The sequence below is a fragment of the Nilaparvata lugens genome, chromosome 3, assembly GCF_014356525.2.
Source record: "Nilaparvata lugens isolate BPH chromosome 3, ASM1435652v1, whole genome shotgun sequence".
NCBI classification, from domain to species: Eukaryota; Metazoa; Arthropoda; class Insecta; order Hemiptera; family Delphacidae; genus Nilaparvata; species Nilaparvata lugens.
This window is the reverse complement of record NC_052506.1, coordinates 78,090,405-78,108,407: the sequence shown is the minus strand read 5'-3', so window position 1 is coordinate 78,108,407 and position 18,003 is coordinate 78,090,405. Positions and strand designations below refer to the sequence as shown.

The window sequence follows — 18,003 nt, the reverse complement described above, 5'->3', positions numbered from 1 at the left end:
AATTGAAATCGTTTTCACTGTCGTATTCAAAAATATACATGACATAATACATTATAACTAGTAGTTCTGTCAACAGTAGACCTCACGCAGTTTTCTCATCCACAAGTATCTGATGTCACCTGTTTGAAATGTTAACAAACTCAGTTCACGTTTGAATTTGTATTCAATATGATAATTCATCCAGTTCCGTGATAATCTTTCCATTTGATGGAAATACTTCTGAAATATTTGAAAATTATTATTTTTCAATCAAAAATATTCTAATTTCTTCAGCATTATTTAGTTTATTTGATTATTTTTAATCAATTAAATTAGTTGTTTTTTCAAATGTGAGAATATTGATACTGATGGGCACACATAATAATACCATGACTGCAAAGCAAAATATTGAAACCATAGACCGTACAGAAATAGACATGGGTTCTCCAGACATCTATGTAATGCATACATTGAATAATCCACTTGTCAGCTGATTGATTATGAATAATTAACCGAACGCAGTGAGGTCTATGTTTTAACTCTGATTTTCTTTTGTCTGTCTGTATGTATGTAACGCATTTACGGCCAAACGCGTTGATAGAATTCGATGAGATTTGGCAGGAATATTCCTTTTTTAACTGCACGCCGATGTATACACAATGCACGAACACACGCATTTCATCTTTTCATCAGCCGATGCTATGTCTAGTATATAACTGTATCTTACTGTAACTGTACAAATACAAGTATAATAAGGATCGTATCAGCTGATGAAAAGTGAAATGCGCGGTACGTGGCGCTCAAGTCTGTAGGTGTGATTTCATATAGTGAGGTCCACGATATAATTACAGTGTTTGGTTAGAAATGGTATTGTTATCCTTGTCTAGCATTCAACAAAGCGGATAGCGCTATCTCTTTCTCACTTTGCTCTGTGGCCACATGGTCTTTTAGCAATGTAGAATTAATTTTTAATTGACAGAATATTTCATCTTAATTATAAAAATTCAGTATTAAAGTATTCAAAAATATAATTTCTTGCTTAATAAAATATAATTGATTATTGTAAACGAGAATGAACAGTTAATATTACATCAATAAACCTTTATTAGATAACATCTATAGAAGGCATTGACAATACAGGTTCGGCAACGTAGTTCTCCTATCTTTCTCCACTGCCATTATAACGTGGACCTCACTATACCCTCGTAATGAGGATAGTATCAGTATTTTATCATTGTGATTGTGATATGTGTTGAAAACCTTTTCAAAATTATTATTGTTATTTTTATGATTGGCAAATGAATTATTTTGATTTTGAAAATTCAACATTTTTTATTTACCAAAATATTTTACAAAATGTATAAGTTCGTCAACCTTTCCAGGGTTGCTCTTTTTTGACTCATCCTCTGTCTGATCATCGGATGATAAGGATGCAATTATAAATTGAATTGAATTGAATCAGCTGATGAAAAGTGGAATGCGCATGTTGGTGATGCACCGGTTGTAGAGCACATACCTTGATACGTTTTGCCAGCCTGAGGAAGACAGACTCGCGCTGCTGTGTCTGCTGCTTGGGGGCGGTCGGGGTGGGGACGGGTGCGGGCGCGGGGGCGGCATCATCCACCTCATCCAGTTCGGAGAAGAGCGAGTCCAGGGTGCCGCCCCCGACCTCTCCTAGACTGCCGCCTCCAACCTCTCCATACTCGAGCATGCTCTCCTCGGCTGAGCCGGCATTGCCGCCCCCACTGTCGCCGCTCGCTGCCACCCCTTGATCTAAACAAAATACATATTTGTATTTTACTAATGCAGTTTATTTACAACAATACGGGAGCACAGTTGTACATGTTTATACAACAGTTTCATGATGAGGGTCTCTAAGGCTGGCCAATCACGGTAGAACATCCATGTACATGCATGATAAACATCAAATCAAATTATCTTCATTCACTTCATTTTACAATTGAACAAAGCATAAACAAAAAATAAAAATATCAAGTGCACTCCTCATAAGGCCTGTCTCGAGGAAAACATGCATGTGTTTTGTCATCAGCGAGAGGCTCCTAACATGAAATCAATCAAAAAATTCAAAAATCAAAAATTCTTTATTGGTTCTTCAACAACAATAAATATACAAAAAAAAACTTTCAGCAAAAATAAAAGAAACCAATCACCTGCAAGGAAAATCCTGTGCGCAGGTGAGAGTTGCTAATACAAATTCAATAGTCATTAAGAACTTACAAAAGATGAAATAAGAATTTATCTAATATAATATTTAATAAAAGAAGATGATGAATAAGTGGAATAAGGGTAAAAGAAAGAAGGAGAAGAGAAAAAATGAAAAGAGAAAGAAAGAGAGATGGCAAACATACGGTACTATTGAAACAAAGATAAGAGTCACTCAAAAAGTATGTCCTCGATTTTACTGGTAATTTAATACGAAATGAAATAAACAACCAATAACAATAAATGAACCGCTGGAAAATTACAAATAGTAATAATACAAAAATAATTCAACCTCAAATAGAGCAGCGAAGAAAAAATAAACAAAAATTGGAGATACAAAAACCTAACCTCAAAAAAATTGGCTCGAAGCGTTTCGCTGTGATGACACAACAATTTAAAACGACTGAGTAGAATGCATGTTTATCATTCATGTTCAACTATTTTATTATTATTTATTATGATTGTTTATGTCAATAATCAATAAGTTCCTACTCCTTTAGGCAAACAAGTGTTTCACTTATGCCAGGAGTCCTCACCTTTAGCCATATAAGAATAAGATAGTTGATATAGCTACTTACAATAATAATTATTGTTTTTGTCCAACTGTCACAAATTTCTATCATTTTTATGTTTCTGATGAAATGAATCAAATCAGATTCAAATTCAAAAATCTACTTTGTGAAAATAATAAAGGACTCTTTTGAAAAAAATTTGAAGTGAACAACTACAAGAATTAACCTATTTCGGATTATGTGTTACCTTATCTAAATTTGGGAGAGGAATGGCACAAGGTTACCTTATTTTTTCTCCCTATCATTTTGATGATGTACTTATTGCATGAATCAATAAAGAATCAATAAATTGAATACAGATGGCGGTGGTAAAAGAGTATCGGCATCATTGTACTCCTATCATTTCCACTATCTAAATAACGTGAAACTCAAACCCCAACCGACCTTCAGAGACAGTCTTGACGGCAGCGGTAGCGACGACCAGCGTGTCCGCGACGCCGGTCGCATTGACGACCACACCGTCGCCGGTCGCACTGCCGACATCGGCCGCATCCGACTGCGACAGTGAGTCGTCCCCTCCACCCGCCAGCGTCCGGGTCGGCTTGATCTGCGCATCCTTCGATCCTTGCTGATCCTGCGTGACTCCTGTCGAGTTGGGGGTGCAGGTGGCGGCCGAAGCGGGGCTGCTCGTTGGGGCGGTTGTCGCCGCTCCACTCGAGTCAACCGCCCCTGGCATCCCCCCTGGATCCCCTCCCAACCGGGTCTCCTCTGCTTCTTTGACAAGGTCATACGTGATGTTTAGGACAACCTGTCAATTTCGTAAACAATTCTAATTATCAGTAAAATGTTGACATCAAACATCATGTTGAAATATGTAGTTATTTCAAATCAAAACAGTATTTTCAATGCTTACAAAAACATTATTTACATGAATATGAGTGACAACTGCACCAATAAACAAATCAAAACAAAATATTATTTTAAAGGACTATCTAATTTTTAATAACTGGTTCGCAAAGATGTTCAAATGAACATTGCAATTATAGCTAGTTTCCATTTCCAGTGGAATATCATAAGTGTCATAAAAATGTAAACCTACAAAAGGTATAATTTGTGGTTATATTATTTGAAAGCATTATCTAATTCTTTAAAACATATTTTGAAGCGTAGATTATTGTTTTTCCTCTATTATTGTATAAAATCAGAGAACAACCAATGTAACAAATTTATTCAAGCATAACTAACTGATTGCAACTCTCACCAGCGGGCAAGGCTTAATTCCTTTTGCTGGTGATGCCAAATTACACATGAAAAAAAATATAAATAATTCGTCATCGCTCTATTGATCCATTCATGAAATCATCACAGATAGAAACGTTTCTACTGTATTATCATTCTATGGCATTCTATCATTCTACTGCTATTCTATGGGATGTACTTTACTTGTTTGTTGATGGTATTTGATAGCTAATACTTTATTACTTTGTAACATTCATTAAATTAAACATAATATTTTATGATATTATATTGGTAATAGAAGTGGACATATTATATTTCTTATTATATTAATTATTAATATATGTTGGACATAGTGAAAATAGTCATCATAAAAAGACAATTAGACACTGGACTTTTTAAAAGCTGACATTGTATTCTGATATTGTATTTTATTTATAATGAATGTTGTATGTGACCTGGCTTATGTACTGATGTACTTTGGCTTGAATAAAATCATTGAATCATTGAACCATTTATCCCCTCATCATCACCTGGGCTTAAAATCCGTGTTGGGAGTTGCCTTTGTAGATAAATAAATAAATAAAGCATCATGGGTGAATAATCAATAGTCAATAAATAGATGAATAATGGAAAGAGCATGTTGAACGAATATCAGCTGATAGGCTGTGTTGTGCTAAAAGGACATAACTCCAAAAAGCTCCTTGTGTAGGTTATTTTTTTGGATGCAACACGTTGCTTTTGAGAAGATACAAAAGAACATCTGTTGCTTATGGAAACATACATTGAAGCTCCATGTGTATCATTTCGGTTGCAAAACTTTGCTTTTGAGAAGATACAGAAGAGCATCTGTTGCTTATGGAAACATACATTGAAGCTCCATGTGTATCTTTCCGGATGCAACACTTTACTTTTGAGAAGATACAAAAGGGCATCTGTTGCTTATGGAAAGATAAATTTCCAAAAATGTGAATTTGAAGAAATCATAGCATTGCAAGATCCCTGTATTTACAGTCCGGGTCCTTTAGCTTTGCCTATCGGCGGATGGCCACTAGACTACAATACTACCCGTTCAAAAACATCGATCATTTTTGGAAATCATTTTTGTATCTTCTCTTGAGAAGATACAAAAGGGCATCTGTTGCTTATGGAAAGATACATTTCCAAAAATGTTCGATGTTTTTGAACGGGTAGTATTGTAGTCTAGTGGCCATCCGCCGATAGGCAAAGCTAAAGGACCCGGACTGTAAATACAGGGATCTTGCAATGCTATGATTTCTTCAAATTCACAATTCTTCATTAGTTCTTCAAAAACAAAACATATACAAAAACAAAACGTTCATCAAGAATATAAGAAACCAATAGCTCTATAGTATTTCTATATGGTATAAGTTATTTCTCACACTTGCACAAGATGTTTGTTTATTTTGTTTATATTTCATGTTTTGTGCTAATTTGGGGTCCAATATGTGACGAAGGTATAAGGAGAGGCATATTTAATTGTGAAATAGATGAAATAATCGGGGAAGAAAATATTATACGCACCATAAAAGCATGAAGAATCGAATGGCTGGATCATGTAGTGAGAATGGCTGAAGAAAAAGGACCGGTTAGAATGATGGATGATATAGTGATTGGGACGAGGAGAAGAGGAAGGCCAAGGAGAAGATGGGTTGGTGACGTGATGGGTGATCTGCGTGTGCTGGCAGTGACAAACTGGCGGCGGAGATCACAAGATAGAGAGACGTGGAGGCGACATGTTGAGGAGGCCAAAGTCCATCATGGACTGTGGAGCAACATAAAGTAAAGTAGGTGAATTTTGTGGAAATGAATTATATTATATTTTAGTTACCTGTTTTCTGTTGACAGCGAGCACATTGCAGAGCGCAATAAGTGTGTGATCGGGCAGCATGACCTGCATGTAGTGACTGGTGGTGGGGGCCTGCGCAGCAGAGGTGCGCGCTGGCATGGGGAAGGGCGCGCCCCCTGCTTGCCCACCTACCAGGTCCAGGCCCCGAGCCTTGCACACCTGGCTGCGAGCCACGGCCTGTGCGCCCCATGTTGGGGCACCTTTGGCTCCGACAACATGTTCCAGTCTGGGCCAGTGGCAGCTTAGGTCATGGTGTACACTGCAAACACAAATCACAAGTCAATCTTTAATTTTTATTTTATTATTTTATACTTTTGATTATAAAATTATGTATTTTCTTTTATTATGTTTTTCTTGCTTTTTGATTTGAATCTGTTTCTACATAAAACTGAACAAAATCAAAAAGCAAGAGCACCTATAAAAAATACAGTACGAACTAATTTGTTGAATACAACATTTTACTACATTTAGGGCAGTTTCCGCAGTAAAGCATAAACTGGATTAAAATCATAATAAACAACATTATAAATAAATAAATAGATATAACAAACGAGAGCTTGAGAGGTTTCAGTTTGTGGGGTACTAGTTTCACATAAGTTTCCTTTTTTATCTCTGTATTTAATCTGTTCATGAAGTAATCGATCGCGTCATCAATACTCGAGTCAACCAATGCATCCAAATCCGACCAATTGCAATTTTTTAAATTCTTCATTAGATTATTATAGTGTAAAAATTCCTTGTTTTCTGTTGTTTGTTGTGTCATTTTTACATTTTCATACAAGCCCAAATTCATGCAAGTTAAATAGTGATCAGTTACACTTGTTTTTATTACCGAGCCAATTGTTGTATCACTGGAAAAAGAACTATTTTTAAAGAAAAAGTGGTCTATACATGATTGGGAACCGTTTGACTCACGCGTGGGCTTGTTTATAAAAGATTTGAAACCATTTGAAGAAAGTAAATTAAAATATTCGTTTGTTACGTTGGTGTTTCGGTTTAAATCAATGTTGATATCGCCAGTTATTATTATGTTCGGACTGTTAGTTTTGTTTAGGTAATCAATGCACTCATTCAAACTATTCAGGAAAATAGTTAGATTAGAAGAAGGTTACAGAAATATAGCGACAATAGTTAATCTGATATTTGATTTCTGTATGACATCAAGTATTAGAGAATTTGATTCCAATATGTCATAGTTTATATATTCAATTTTCAAGATATTTTTACTAAACACGCAAATTCCATCACATTTATTCAAGTTGCCCGGAACGCTTTGAACCGAATAATCATTTAAATTATAATTGAAAAGGTTATTATCAACAACCCAGGTTTTGCTCAGGACAATTATATCAAATTTGGTTTCACAGTTTTGTATAATGTAAGCAAAATCATCAAAGTTTAGATTCATGCTCCTTATATTCATGTGGCAAATATTAAAAAAGTTGTCACATAATTTATCAACATAATCATGAGGCTTGTTAGGCTTGTTAAAAACCTGGAGTCAGAAAATTGGCTTTCCGAGCCAGGGCGTTAAGGTAGTCGAAGACTTCACTTAACTCTGGAGTTCAGAGAGATCATTAGACTCTGGACTTTCGACTTCACTTAGACTTTCGCTTTCTAAGTGAAGGACTTACATTAGATTCTCGCCTCTTTCCGAGTCAAGGATCTATAAAAACTAGCCAGGTTTTGAAATAGTGCTTTTTTAAACCCTCCACAAGGGTAGGATTTAAATTAAAGTTATAGACTCAACTGAATATAGACACAAACACATATCAGTTATTGTTTGGAGTAGATGAATAGCTTAATAGGTTTCATGTGATACCTAGATTATTTGGATAAATCCATCCAAATTTATAGTTTGAAGGTTATTTTAGAAAATAATTGTATCACAATATTATGCGTGAGAAACTAACCTTATATTAGACTGTGTAATAACCTGAAATTTCAAGAAAAAATAATACATGGACCATGAATTGCACTGACCTATTGTAGAGTGCATCACTGCAATTATCGCAGACAATAATGTAGGCGGGCGTCACACACTGTTCCCCTCCGGCGCTGTCACCTTCCACCACCACCGCCACCTTCCCCTCCTTGCCATCCCCAACCACGACACCCTTTTCCCCCTCACCCTTCACCACCAAAACCTGAGCGGCGCGCTTGACTATGCTCAGTACGGCGTCACGCGCGCTACTGAACAGGTTGCGGGGCTTGTCGATGCCCCCCTCGCGGCCGCCACCCGCCCCGACCCCACCGGCGCCACCCGCCAAGTCCTCCTCATCATCCTCCTCCTCGTCCAGCTCCTCGGCGGCCGCCGGCGCCGGACCGCCGTGGGCTTCGTCCACTGTGTCTAGCACCTGGAAAATAGATAATACATATTATTTCTCTAAAATTAAATTCATTGTTTGCCGTAAAATATCGTACACTTCCCAAAACGAAAGCACTATTAAAATACTTTGAACACACACATGAAATAATTATATTTTTCTCATAATAACATTATAGGCGTTGCCAGCAAAACGAGAGGTTTGTGTGCTGCAACGAGCAGCAATATAAGAATGTTGAACGAATGTCAGCTGATGTGCTAAAAGGACGTAACTCCAAAAAGCTTCTTGTGTATCTTTTTGGATGCAACACATTGCTTTAGAGAAGATACAAAAGAGCATCTGTTGCTAATGGAAAGATAAATTGAAGCTCCTTGTGTATCTTTTCGGAAGCAACACGTTGCTTTAGAGAAGATACAAAAGAGCATCTGTTGCTTATGGTAAGATACATTAAAGTTGCTTGTTTATCTTTTCGGATGCAACGAGTTGCTTTTGAGAAGATACAAAAGAGCCTCTGTTGCTTACGGAAACATACATTTTCAGAAATGATCGATGTTTTTGAATGGGTAGTAGTGTAGCCTAGTGGTCCTCCGCCGATTGTGATAGGACCCGGAATGTATGTGTTCAAAATTTGAAGCTGATTGATCAATAAAAGTTATTGTAAAAACTACAAATGAACCCACAGACGGACAACGACTTTGGCCTTGAGTCAAAAGTAAGATTTCGCTAGCGCTCGTTCAATCGATATAATAAGAGAGAGTAGGGTTGTGATTGTTCGCATCAAAACATGTCAACTTGTGGATTGTCAACATGTCAACTACCGGAAAAACGGGAATGATATAAATCTCCAAATTTTTCACGTAGATTATAAAAATATCAATCTCGTGCACCTCGAAGCCCAAATTCAATCTTCCTTCTAGATTTTTCAGAATTAATGTTCAAATTTCATTGAAGGGACTGAATTCATACCATTCATGTTAATATAGAACTATAATCTAGAGAGACTACCTCTTCGGTTAAAATTGGCAACTAAATTAATAACCAGTCCAATTTTGTCAGGTTGGCATTAAGTTGAGGAAGGATTCTAAACAAGATTTGAGATCTGTCACTTTGTTAGGTTAGCATCAAGTTGAAGAACTTATCTTTACTATAATAAAGGAAAGAACTGGCTCATACGCGTACGAAATAGGATAATTATGGCTGATGCATCATCACTAATCAACTGATTAACTTGAAATTTTGCATACAGATTCTTAATAATTAACCGAGGATAGTTCTAGTATTACTTCAGGCCCCACAACTGATCTCTAATATACTATGACGTCATCACATGTAGATCGATGATCTACTGGTGGTAAGCAAGCTAAATAAGAGCGCTGATGCTTGTTATCACATCTGATATGGTAATCAACAAAATTGGAATGACAAATTCAATTTTCACGGTCTTCCATTTCAATGAATATGGTTTGTTTATCATTCTTCTAATATTTGCTTGTGAAAAGTAATAATGAATTTTGTGTTTTAAATCATGGGATACTGTTGTGTACCTAATTGTCGCGGGAATTGTAACAAGACTCCAAAAGTTTCCGTAGAAACTTTTTCTTTTTTAAAATTTCTTTTTTGAAAGAATGAAACTTTGAAACGAAAATGGATACGACAAGCGATAAGTAGAAATAACTTAAATTCTACAAAACAACGGTTTACATGAAGTGTAGAAGAACAGTGTAAATAAAGTGTGAGTGGAAAATTTAAAGAACAGTGTAAATAAAATGTGAAATAACAGTGCAATTAGAATGTGGAATAACAGTGTAAATAAAGTGTGTGAAAGAACTTTTGAACTAATAAATTAAAAAGTAAATGCAAAGTGTTGGAACTGTCCATAACATCATAATATTAAAGGTTTTACCTAACTGAAAAACATTCACCTGATGGGTTTCTTTGTACCAAAGATTTTTTGTGATCAAGTTTGTGGGAGCCTCTTTCTTAAAAAAGAGTTAAATCTTATTTGGTTTATCTTTGATTTACCTCTCCTTCGATTCTGATACAGGCTGTTATTGAGTATTTTTGGTTGAGATGAATTTATCAATAACTTTCATCACTGAATTGAGTAGGCCTATGTCTATCAAGCTGAAAGTATGGATAAATTATTGCATTTGTGGAATAAAGTGTTTTTATTTCAATAAAATTTCTATTTAATAAAATACAAATGTATTTAATCTGAAATTTAGATAGTATTTCATCTAATGAAAAATCGATACAGTAACAAAAGTTACATTGATAAGCTAGTAGAAACTACTATGATGTAGGAAGAATCAATCTACATGTTATGACGTCATTAATTAGTTGTGGAGCCTGAAGTAATAGTAGGTATTGGTTCTAGGCCTATTTCAAACTCTTCAAGATTACACTCGGGCAAGTTTTCAGTTTGTAAGGTTTTAAAATACTTCAATGTTGTTTTCCATCACGAACTGCTTATTATTAAATCACGTTTTGCTATTAGAAAAAACGACTAGCAGTCAGTTATTTTACAATGAATGAATTATTCACACACTTTGACAACTAGATCTTTTGGCAGGTTCGCCATCTTCTTGGTTGTACTCATAGACAAGTAGAAGGATAGAATGGCAATTTTCAGTGTGCTGTTGGTGTCTATTGGATTAGTGTCTGTTGGTGTCTATTGGGTTTGTTGTGGCTGAGAAGGTAATCAAGTCCAACAGAATAGGAAGTATGTTTAGAAAATCTGGGTATAAAGTGGCATTTAGAACAAAAAATAAAATCTACAAGCAAATCAATAAAAGAGAAAAGATTCAAGACAACAAAAAACTCAAACTCCCAGGAGTATACAAGCTAAAATGCTCTGAATGTGATAAATTCTATATCGGACAGACTGGCCATTCTTTCAATCAAAGATACAAGGAACATATCCAGGGACTAAAAACAAAAACAGAATCTACATTTGCCGACCACCTAATTCAAGAAAATCACAAACACACAAACATAAATACTGATCTACAAATCATACACATAAAAAACGAAGGACCAGAATTGGACACAATAGAACAGTTTGAAATATACACCCAATTTAAAAGCAATAGACAATGTATATTAAACGAACAAACCAACTTTAAATCCCACATCCTTTTTGATTACCTTCTCAGCCACAACAAACCCAATAGACACCAACAGCACCAACAGACACTAATCCAATAGACACCAACAGCACACTGAAAATTGCCATTCTATCCTTCTACTTGTCTACGAGTACAACCAAGAAGATGGCGAACCTGCCGAAAGATCTCGTTGTCAAAGTTAGTGAATAATTCATTTATTGTAAAATAACTGACTGCTAGTCGTTTTTTCTAATAGCAAAAAGTGTTTCAAAATATACCCTTGCGGAGCACGGGTTACCTGCTAGTGAATGAACATTTATGTGAAGTGTTACCTCGAACTCACTGGTGCCATAGACCCTGAAGAGGGAGACAGGGCAGTAGTGCTCACTGCCGTAGTGCGAGTGGAACTCGACCCGGATGTACTTGACGAAGGTGGCCTGCGGCTGGGGCGCAAGCGCAAAGCTCTGTATGGTGCGCACCTCGCGCGCCTCGAACGCGCCCGCCTGCGACCAGTCGCGCGACGGGTGACGCAGGCTCACCGACACTGAGAACTCGCGCAGAATCGACGAGAACAGCTCGAAGTTGGCCAGCTCTATCTGCAGACAAATGAAAAATAGATTGAATAAATACCAGAAACTAGTGACTAGCAACCAGTGATTAGTTCTAGCTGAACAAATAAGATTATACAGCTGACTCGAAAAGATAGATTAAATAGCATCCACCGCCCACCTATAAAGGGGGATCTGGAACTTGTCAAAAAATCTGAATGCTCGAACAAAATGGACACAGCCGCCCTCAGTAACAAAAACAAGACACAGGACAAGAAAACATGTAGAGTAATGATCAATGTACTCTTCCTTCCGTGTAGAAAGCGCTCTTGGAGAAATCGACTTTTAATTTAGATCTAAACTCGCGTTCATTCATATTCTTTTTGAAATCATGTAAAATATTATACAGAGTGATTCAAAAAGGACTTTGAAAATTCATATAATTTATCAATTATCAATTGAGATAATCATTCATTCATTGAAGATCCTCAATTTGCTTAATTTAATCAAATGGCTAAATGATGTAAGCCTAATTCATTTGCCTTTGCTTTAATCTGTTTATATTATTGTTATATTTAAACTATTGGTTAACTTGGCCTGACTACCTCGATTTTTATCAGTACCTTTGTTCTTTGAATTATATTCAGGATAGATTTTTTTTGTATTTTTTAGTTCTTATTATCTTTTATTGTATTTCTTTTCTCAACTTTAATATATTTTATCTATCGTCATTATTATTTATTAAGTTAAGTTTTGCTTGTTTTGACTGTCCTTTAGTTCTGTTCAGTGATGCTCCTGCAATGCGAACGTGACCTTGTCATCAAGGTCTTTGCATGCAGTATTTTATAACATTAATTATACAATTAGTATTATCAGCAAATTTCATATTTATTCAGTTAAAAAGTTGTCTTAAGTATTGTTTTATTATTCTTATTTGCTATCTTTTTTTTAGTTTTGTGCGCTGTACTGTTGTTGTAAATTGGTTGCGAAATAAAGAATCTTATCTTATCTTATCATATAAATCTTATTAAACAAGTTACAGAGCTCGTTTTGATGTTGTTTTAAAGAAAAACACTTCAAGTTTTTTCACCCTAAACTCAAGATGTTCTATGTGACTTCCGTTGGTTATCCTGCAGACATCCCATCGATAGTCGAATTCTTCCCAGACTGGCACAAGCATTTCAGGTGTAACTTGCTCAACAGCAGCGCAAATCCTTGCTCAAGTTCAGGTAGAGTGACTAGCAAAGGAGGTACTTACACCAAATCTTTTATGAGACCCCACAAGAAAAACTCCAGAAATCCAGCTGTGCTAGGTCTGGGGAACGAAAAGCCACGTAATCGGCGCATTACGGCCAATCCACTGATTTGGAACGCGGTCATTAAGAAAATCTTGTATTTTGTATGTTTTACTGAACCCCCTGTTACTATAAAACATCTATGCCACTCATAAATTGTAGGCCTACTAGGTGGATCTGTAGTGTAATTGGTACAAAAATTACGCTGAACTGTTGTCGCACACTTCAATTCTTCAAACCAAAAACACAGCTAGCACGCTCGGGTCCAGTGAAGGCAGCCATCTTTGACGTAACTGCTGCTAGCACTTGTGCGGCGCGACCAGGCAATAGCGGACTACGCGAGTCAAAACTTGGAGTGTTTTCCTTTAAAACAACACCAAAACCAGCTCTGTACCTCGTTTAATAAGATTTATATGAATTTTCAAAGTTGTAAAGTCGTTTTGGAATCACCCAGTATAATTGGATATGCCAGAGCTTCAGACGACTCTCTTTTAGAAAGTGGAGCGATGCATCTCATCTCTCAACAAGTGTTTATTACTGGTATTATGAGAATGAACATCACCACCTCGAGTAAAATAACATTGGTTTTTTTTTAACAAAACAAAGGGCCTCGAGAATATAGACACTAGGTAAAGGAAGAATTAAAAAACTTTTGAAATGGGGTCTACAGCTATTCCTTAGTGACTCCCCAACCATTACCCTAATAGCCCATTTTTGAATCCTGAAAACATCAACAGAGCAAGACCCAGTTGCACAGTAGCCGGTTAACTTTTAACCGTGATAAATTTCACGAGAACCAATCAGAGAAGGCCTTTTTGATAAGAAGGCTTCTCTGATTGGTTCTCGTGGAATTAATCACGATTAAAATTTAACCGGCTCTTGTGCAACCGGCACTACCGTACAAGTTACACATGAACTACCCCAGAAAAATATTCCATAAGAAGGTAAATCGTAGCATATCCTTGCATAGACAGAATGCTTGCATATCCTTGAAAATTGCTACGATTGACCTAAGCAGGTCATTCACTATCAGACAATATCATAGCCACCACCTCTAATACGAGGCCCCGGCTTTCGATATTGCAACGTCGCAGCGTAGGCCTAGAATCTAATACATGATTGGTGGAATTTTTTTTTTTAAATACCAGCTGATCTTTTTCACCAATTATGTATTAGATTCTAGGCCTACGCTGCTACGTTGCAATATCGTAGGCCGCGGCCTTGTATTAGAGGTGGCTATGACAATATTGTCCACTACTTTGGCACTTGACACTGGGAAACACAAGCACCCACGTTAGCGCATGCGCTCAGTATTGAATAGTAGTTCCATCCCTGGATAGCCACCTGGCGCGACATTGTTATATAAGGTCTATTAAATACAGGTCATGACACAATCCCGTGATGCATTGCAAAATCGCCATTTTATGGGGTTCTAGTTCAACAATTTCCAAATTTAGCAGCTGTTATCATTATAGATTGAACAACATGATGTGTTAATTTTTCAAGGGATATTTGCTTGGCTTTGAATTGTAAGATACATTTTTCCGACAGAATAATAATATTTAGATTCCAACTAGGAACTGAATTGTTAATTTTTAGATTTAATTGATCAGAAACTTAAAACTCTTTTTGAAGTTGGCCTCGCATATTTCTGTCTTGTCCCAATGCCTTATGAATCATAATCCTTAAGTTACAAAAATAAGAAAAATTTTTAATAATAAATGGATAATTGAAGCATATATTATTGAAATTTCATTATTGAAAAATTGAAAACCTGAATTCACATATTATCTGAACTAGAATATTGTTTTTAAAATGCATAATATTGTTATGAGCAAATTGAATTGGATTGGAATTTCAAATGTACCGCCATAAAGACCCCATAAAATGGCCGCTCCATGAGAAACACGAGTGTCATGACCTGTATTTATAGACCTTGACATATTGGCTACAAACATATACAATATATTTTGTATTAGCAATCCAAGTGTGATCAAATATTTTTAACATTCAATACTTGACTCATTACAAATCAACAAAATCAGCAAATTGGCAAAGTTCATTCATTTATTTATTTATTCATAATTATGCAAATACAATCTAGGTAAAAACAACAGGCATTTGCCCAAAACTGCTTCAAACCTTAAGTTGCGGAGGTATAGAATAGGAAAGCGTTATCTGTTTTGTCGAATGATAGACAAGGATAGCAACACCAATGTTTCACAAATACTTCTTTATAACGTGGACCTCACTATAGGAAGATGATACAAATATGATACAACGATGGATGAAAGACAAGGATAGTAACCCCAATAGTGGTCGAATGCCATTATAACGTTGACCTCACCGTAGAACTGACTAACCTTTTCTGGCTGAATGGCCTCGCACAGCTCGACGACAAACCAAATCTTATTGGAGCAGGAGTTGAGCAGATACTCGTCACGTGACGACGATAGCACCGCCCACACGCTGCTCGCCTCCGGATTGGTCGCCACAACCTACATACAACAAATTCAAAACAATTTATAGATGACAAATTTTCTTATGAAACAAAATAATTTGCCTAAGAATTAAGTAAAAGTAGGTTATCTAAATCTGTTAATGGAGTATAAATAATTAGTATTATATGAATAATTTCATATAAATATGAATAATTTTTGTATAGTAGCGCTCATCGAATTTCCATCTAGCTGTTTACCCTGTTGTCAATATTTGCAGTAGCAGAAGTCTTCGGGGTGATTTACAGCATTTAATTGGGATTTTCGTTTAATAATAATTATTCATTAATTAGCATTTGAACAAATGCAACTTCCAATTTATTTCCATCTGTAGACTGGCTGGCCGCTATGGCTTTGTATAAAATGAGCACTGCTATTCAGAGATTGCCAGTTTGATGTTAGGGTAAGCATTCCTGACCGGCAATTAGGAGGTACTGGGTTCGATTCCCGGGTTGACAAATAATTTTTGTATAGTAGCGCTCATCGAATTTCCATCTAGCTGATTACCCTGTTGTCAATATTTGCAGTAGCAGAAGTCTTCGGGGTGATTTGCAGCTTTTAATTGGGATTTTCGTTTAATATTAGTTTTATAACATAAAAGAATAAATTTTATAACATAAAAGAATTAATTTTATAACATAACAAATAATAATTTTGACAAGACAATAGTAAATAGCAAGTAGGTTCTCAATATAGATTCAACAGGTATCAGGTTTCATTTCTCTCTCATTTTATATCAGCTACTCATTCTCGAGTCTCATTTCAGCTATACATCATCTCTCTATTGATCCATTCATGAAATCATCACAAATAGAAACGTTTTTACTGTATCATCATTCATCCTATAATCATCAAATAGGCTTCAATTACGTGTGGGGAGTTGCCTTCGTAAAACAATCAATCAATACTGTAGTTTATTCTTCCTTCAGAACAATATGCATACATGTATGTCTATTATATAAATACAATTGACAATTAACGAAATGAGTTGAAAGTAAAATAGTATTAATATTTAATACGGAAGGTCCCTGAAAAGGTTAAAACCTGAGCGCAACGACAGATAAAAAATAAATAAATGAATGTGCTTGGCTCTGAAGAAAGTTTTGTGTTGTAAAATACAATCTCCAAATGTCCAGGAAAAATGAAAAATAGATTAATTATTCATTACAGTATTTTGTCAAAATTATGTGAATAATCTTGAAATTTGATAGCTAATACTTTATTACTTGGGTAACATACATTGAATTAGACATAATATATGATATTATATTTGTAATAGAAGTGGACATATTATAATGAAAACAGCATAGCCACCTCTATTAGAAGTGGCTATGATAATAGACATTAGACATGGTGAAAATAGTCAAACTTGAATTAAAAAAAAAAACACTTTTGAAGTGAGAATGCACTTACTTTGGTAGTGACGATCGTTTCGACCTGTTGTTGGTCATCATCAGACTGTGGGAATTTACTCAGATGACAAGGCTATGTGTGGTAAGGGATGAAGGTCTTCATCCCTTTGGTAAGGACCTTCATCCCTTACCAAACATAAACTTGTCATCTGAGTAAATTCTCACAGTCTGATGATGATCAACAACAGGTCGAAACGATCGTCACTACCAAAGTAAGTGCATTTTCACTTCAAAAGTGTTTTTTTAAAATTCAAGTTTAATTTTAACAGTGAAAAATTATGGATATGCAACAGAGTAATCAAGTCGTGAAAATAGTCATTACAAAAAGACAATTAGACACTGGACCTTTTAAAACTGTGACATTGTATTCTGCATATTGTATATTATTTATAATGAATTTTGTATGTAACATGGCTTATGTACTGATTGATGTACTTTGGCTCAAATAAAATCATTGAATCATTCATCAGAGTTGAAAATTCTCAGCGAAAAAAGACTGATTGGTCTCGAACCCGTAACCATCAATTCATCAGTGACGCGTGCTACCAATTACGCCACAGGTTCATATGGTGAGAGCTATGTTTGGTTGCGCTTTTACCTTTGCATAAATTTCCAGTTACAGATTGAATATGGGAATGAAAATATCTAATTCAATCCCATCTCACATACGAGAAATTGATGGCTTGAAGGAGTTCAAAAAAACACTCAGGGAATTCTTTATTGTATTGCACTTACAGGTTAGCAGACTTCCTTGTTGATTAATGTGTGTTATGTGAAATATGTTGTGTTGAAATTAATATGAAGGATGGTAGATATTAGATTAAACTTTGACGTGTCATATACTGCGGGATCGTTGCTACCTTAATGCAGTTTAATAATTATAACGAACAAGGAAAGTAAGTAAGAATAAATAATTTTTTTCAATAATTAAATTGAAATTGATTGATCAACAATCACTGCATAACATTCAGGATTAGAGTGACAGAAACTTTGACG

General features: G+C 35.7%; 1 protein-coding gene across 2 annotated transcripts in view; it reads right to left on the bottom strand.

The window, feature by feature from the left end:
• Positions 1-18,003, bottom strand: part of LOC111045445 — a 97,917-nt gene that overhangs the window by 16,144 nt on the left and 63,770 nt on the right. For both annotated transcript variants that reach the window (XM_039424703.1, XM_039424704.1), the window contains 6 exons: positions 15,461-15,595; positions 11,587-11,850; positions 7,804-8,177; positions 5,803-6,079; positions 3,159-3,522; positions 1,496-1,752 (listed from right to left, as the gene is read on the bottom strand). In XM_039424703.1, coding sequence (XP_039280637.1) covers positions 1,496-1,752; positions 3,159-3,522; positions 5,803-6,079; positions 7,804-8,177; positions 11,587-11,850; positions 15,461-15,595 — 1,671 coding nt within the window. The remainder of the gene's footprint in view (positions 1-1,495; positions 1,753-3,158; positions 3,523-5,802; positions 6,080-7,803; positions 8,178-11,586; positions 11,851-15,460; positions 15,596-18,003) is intronic.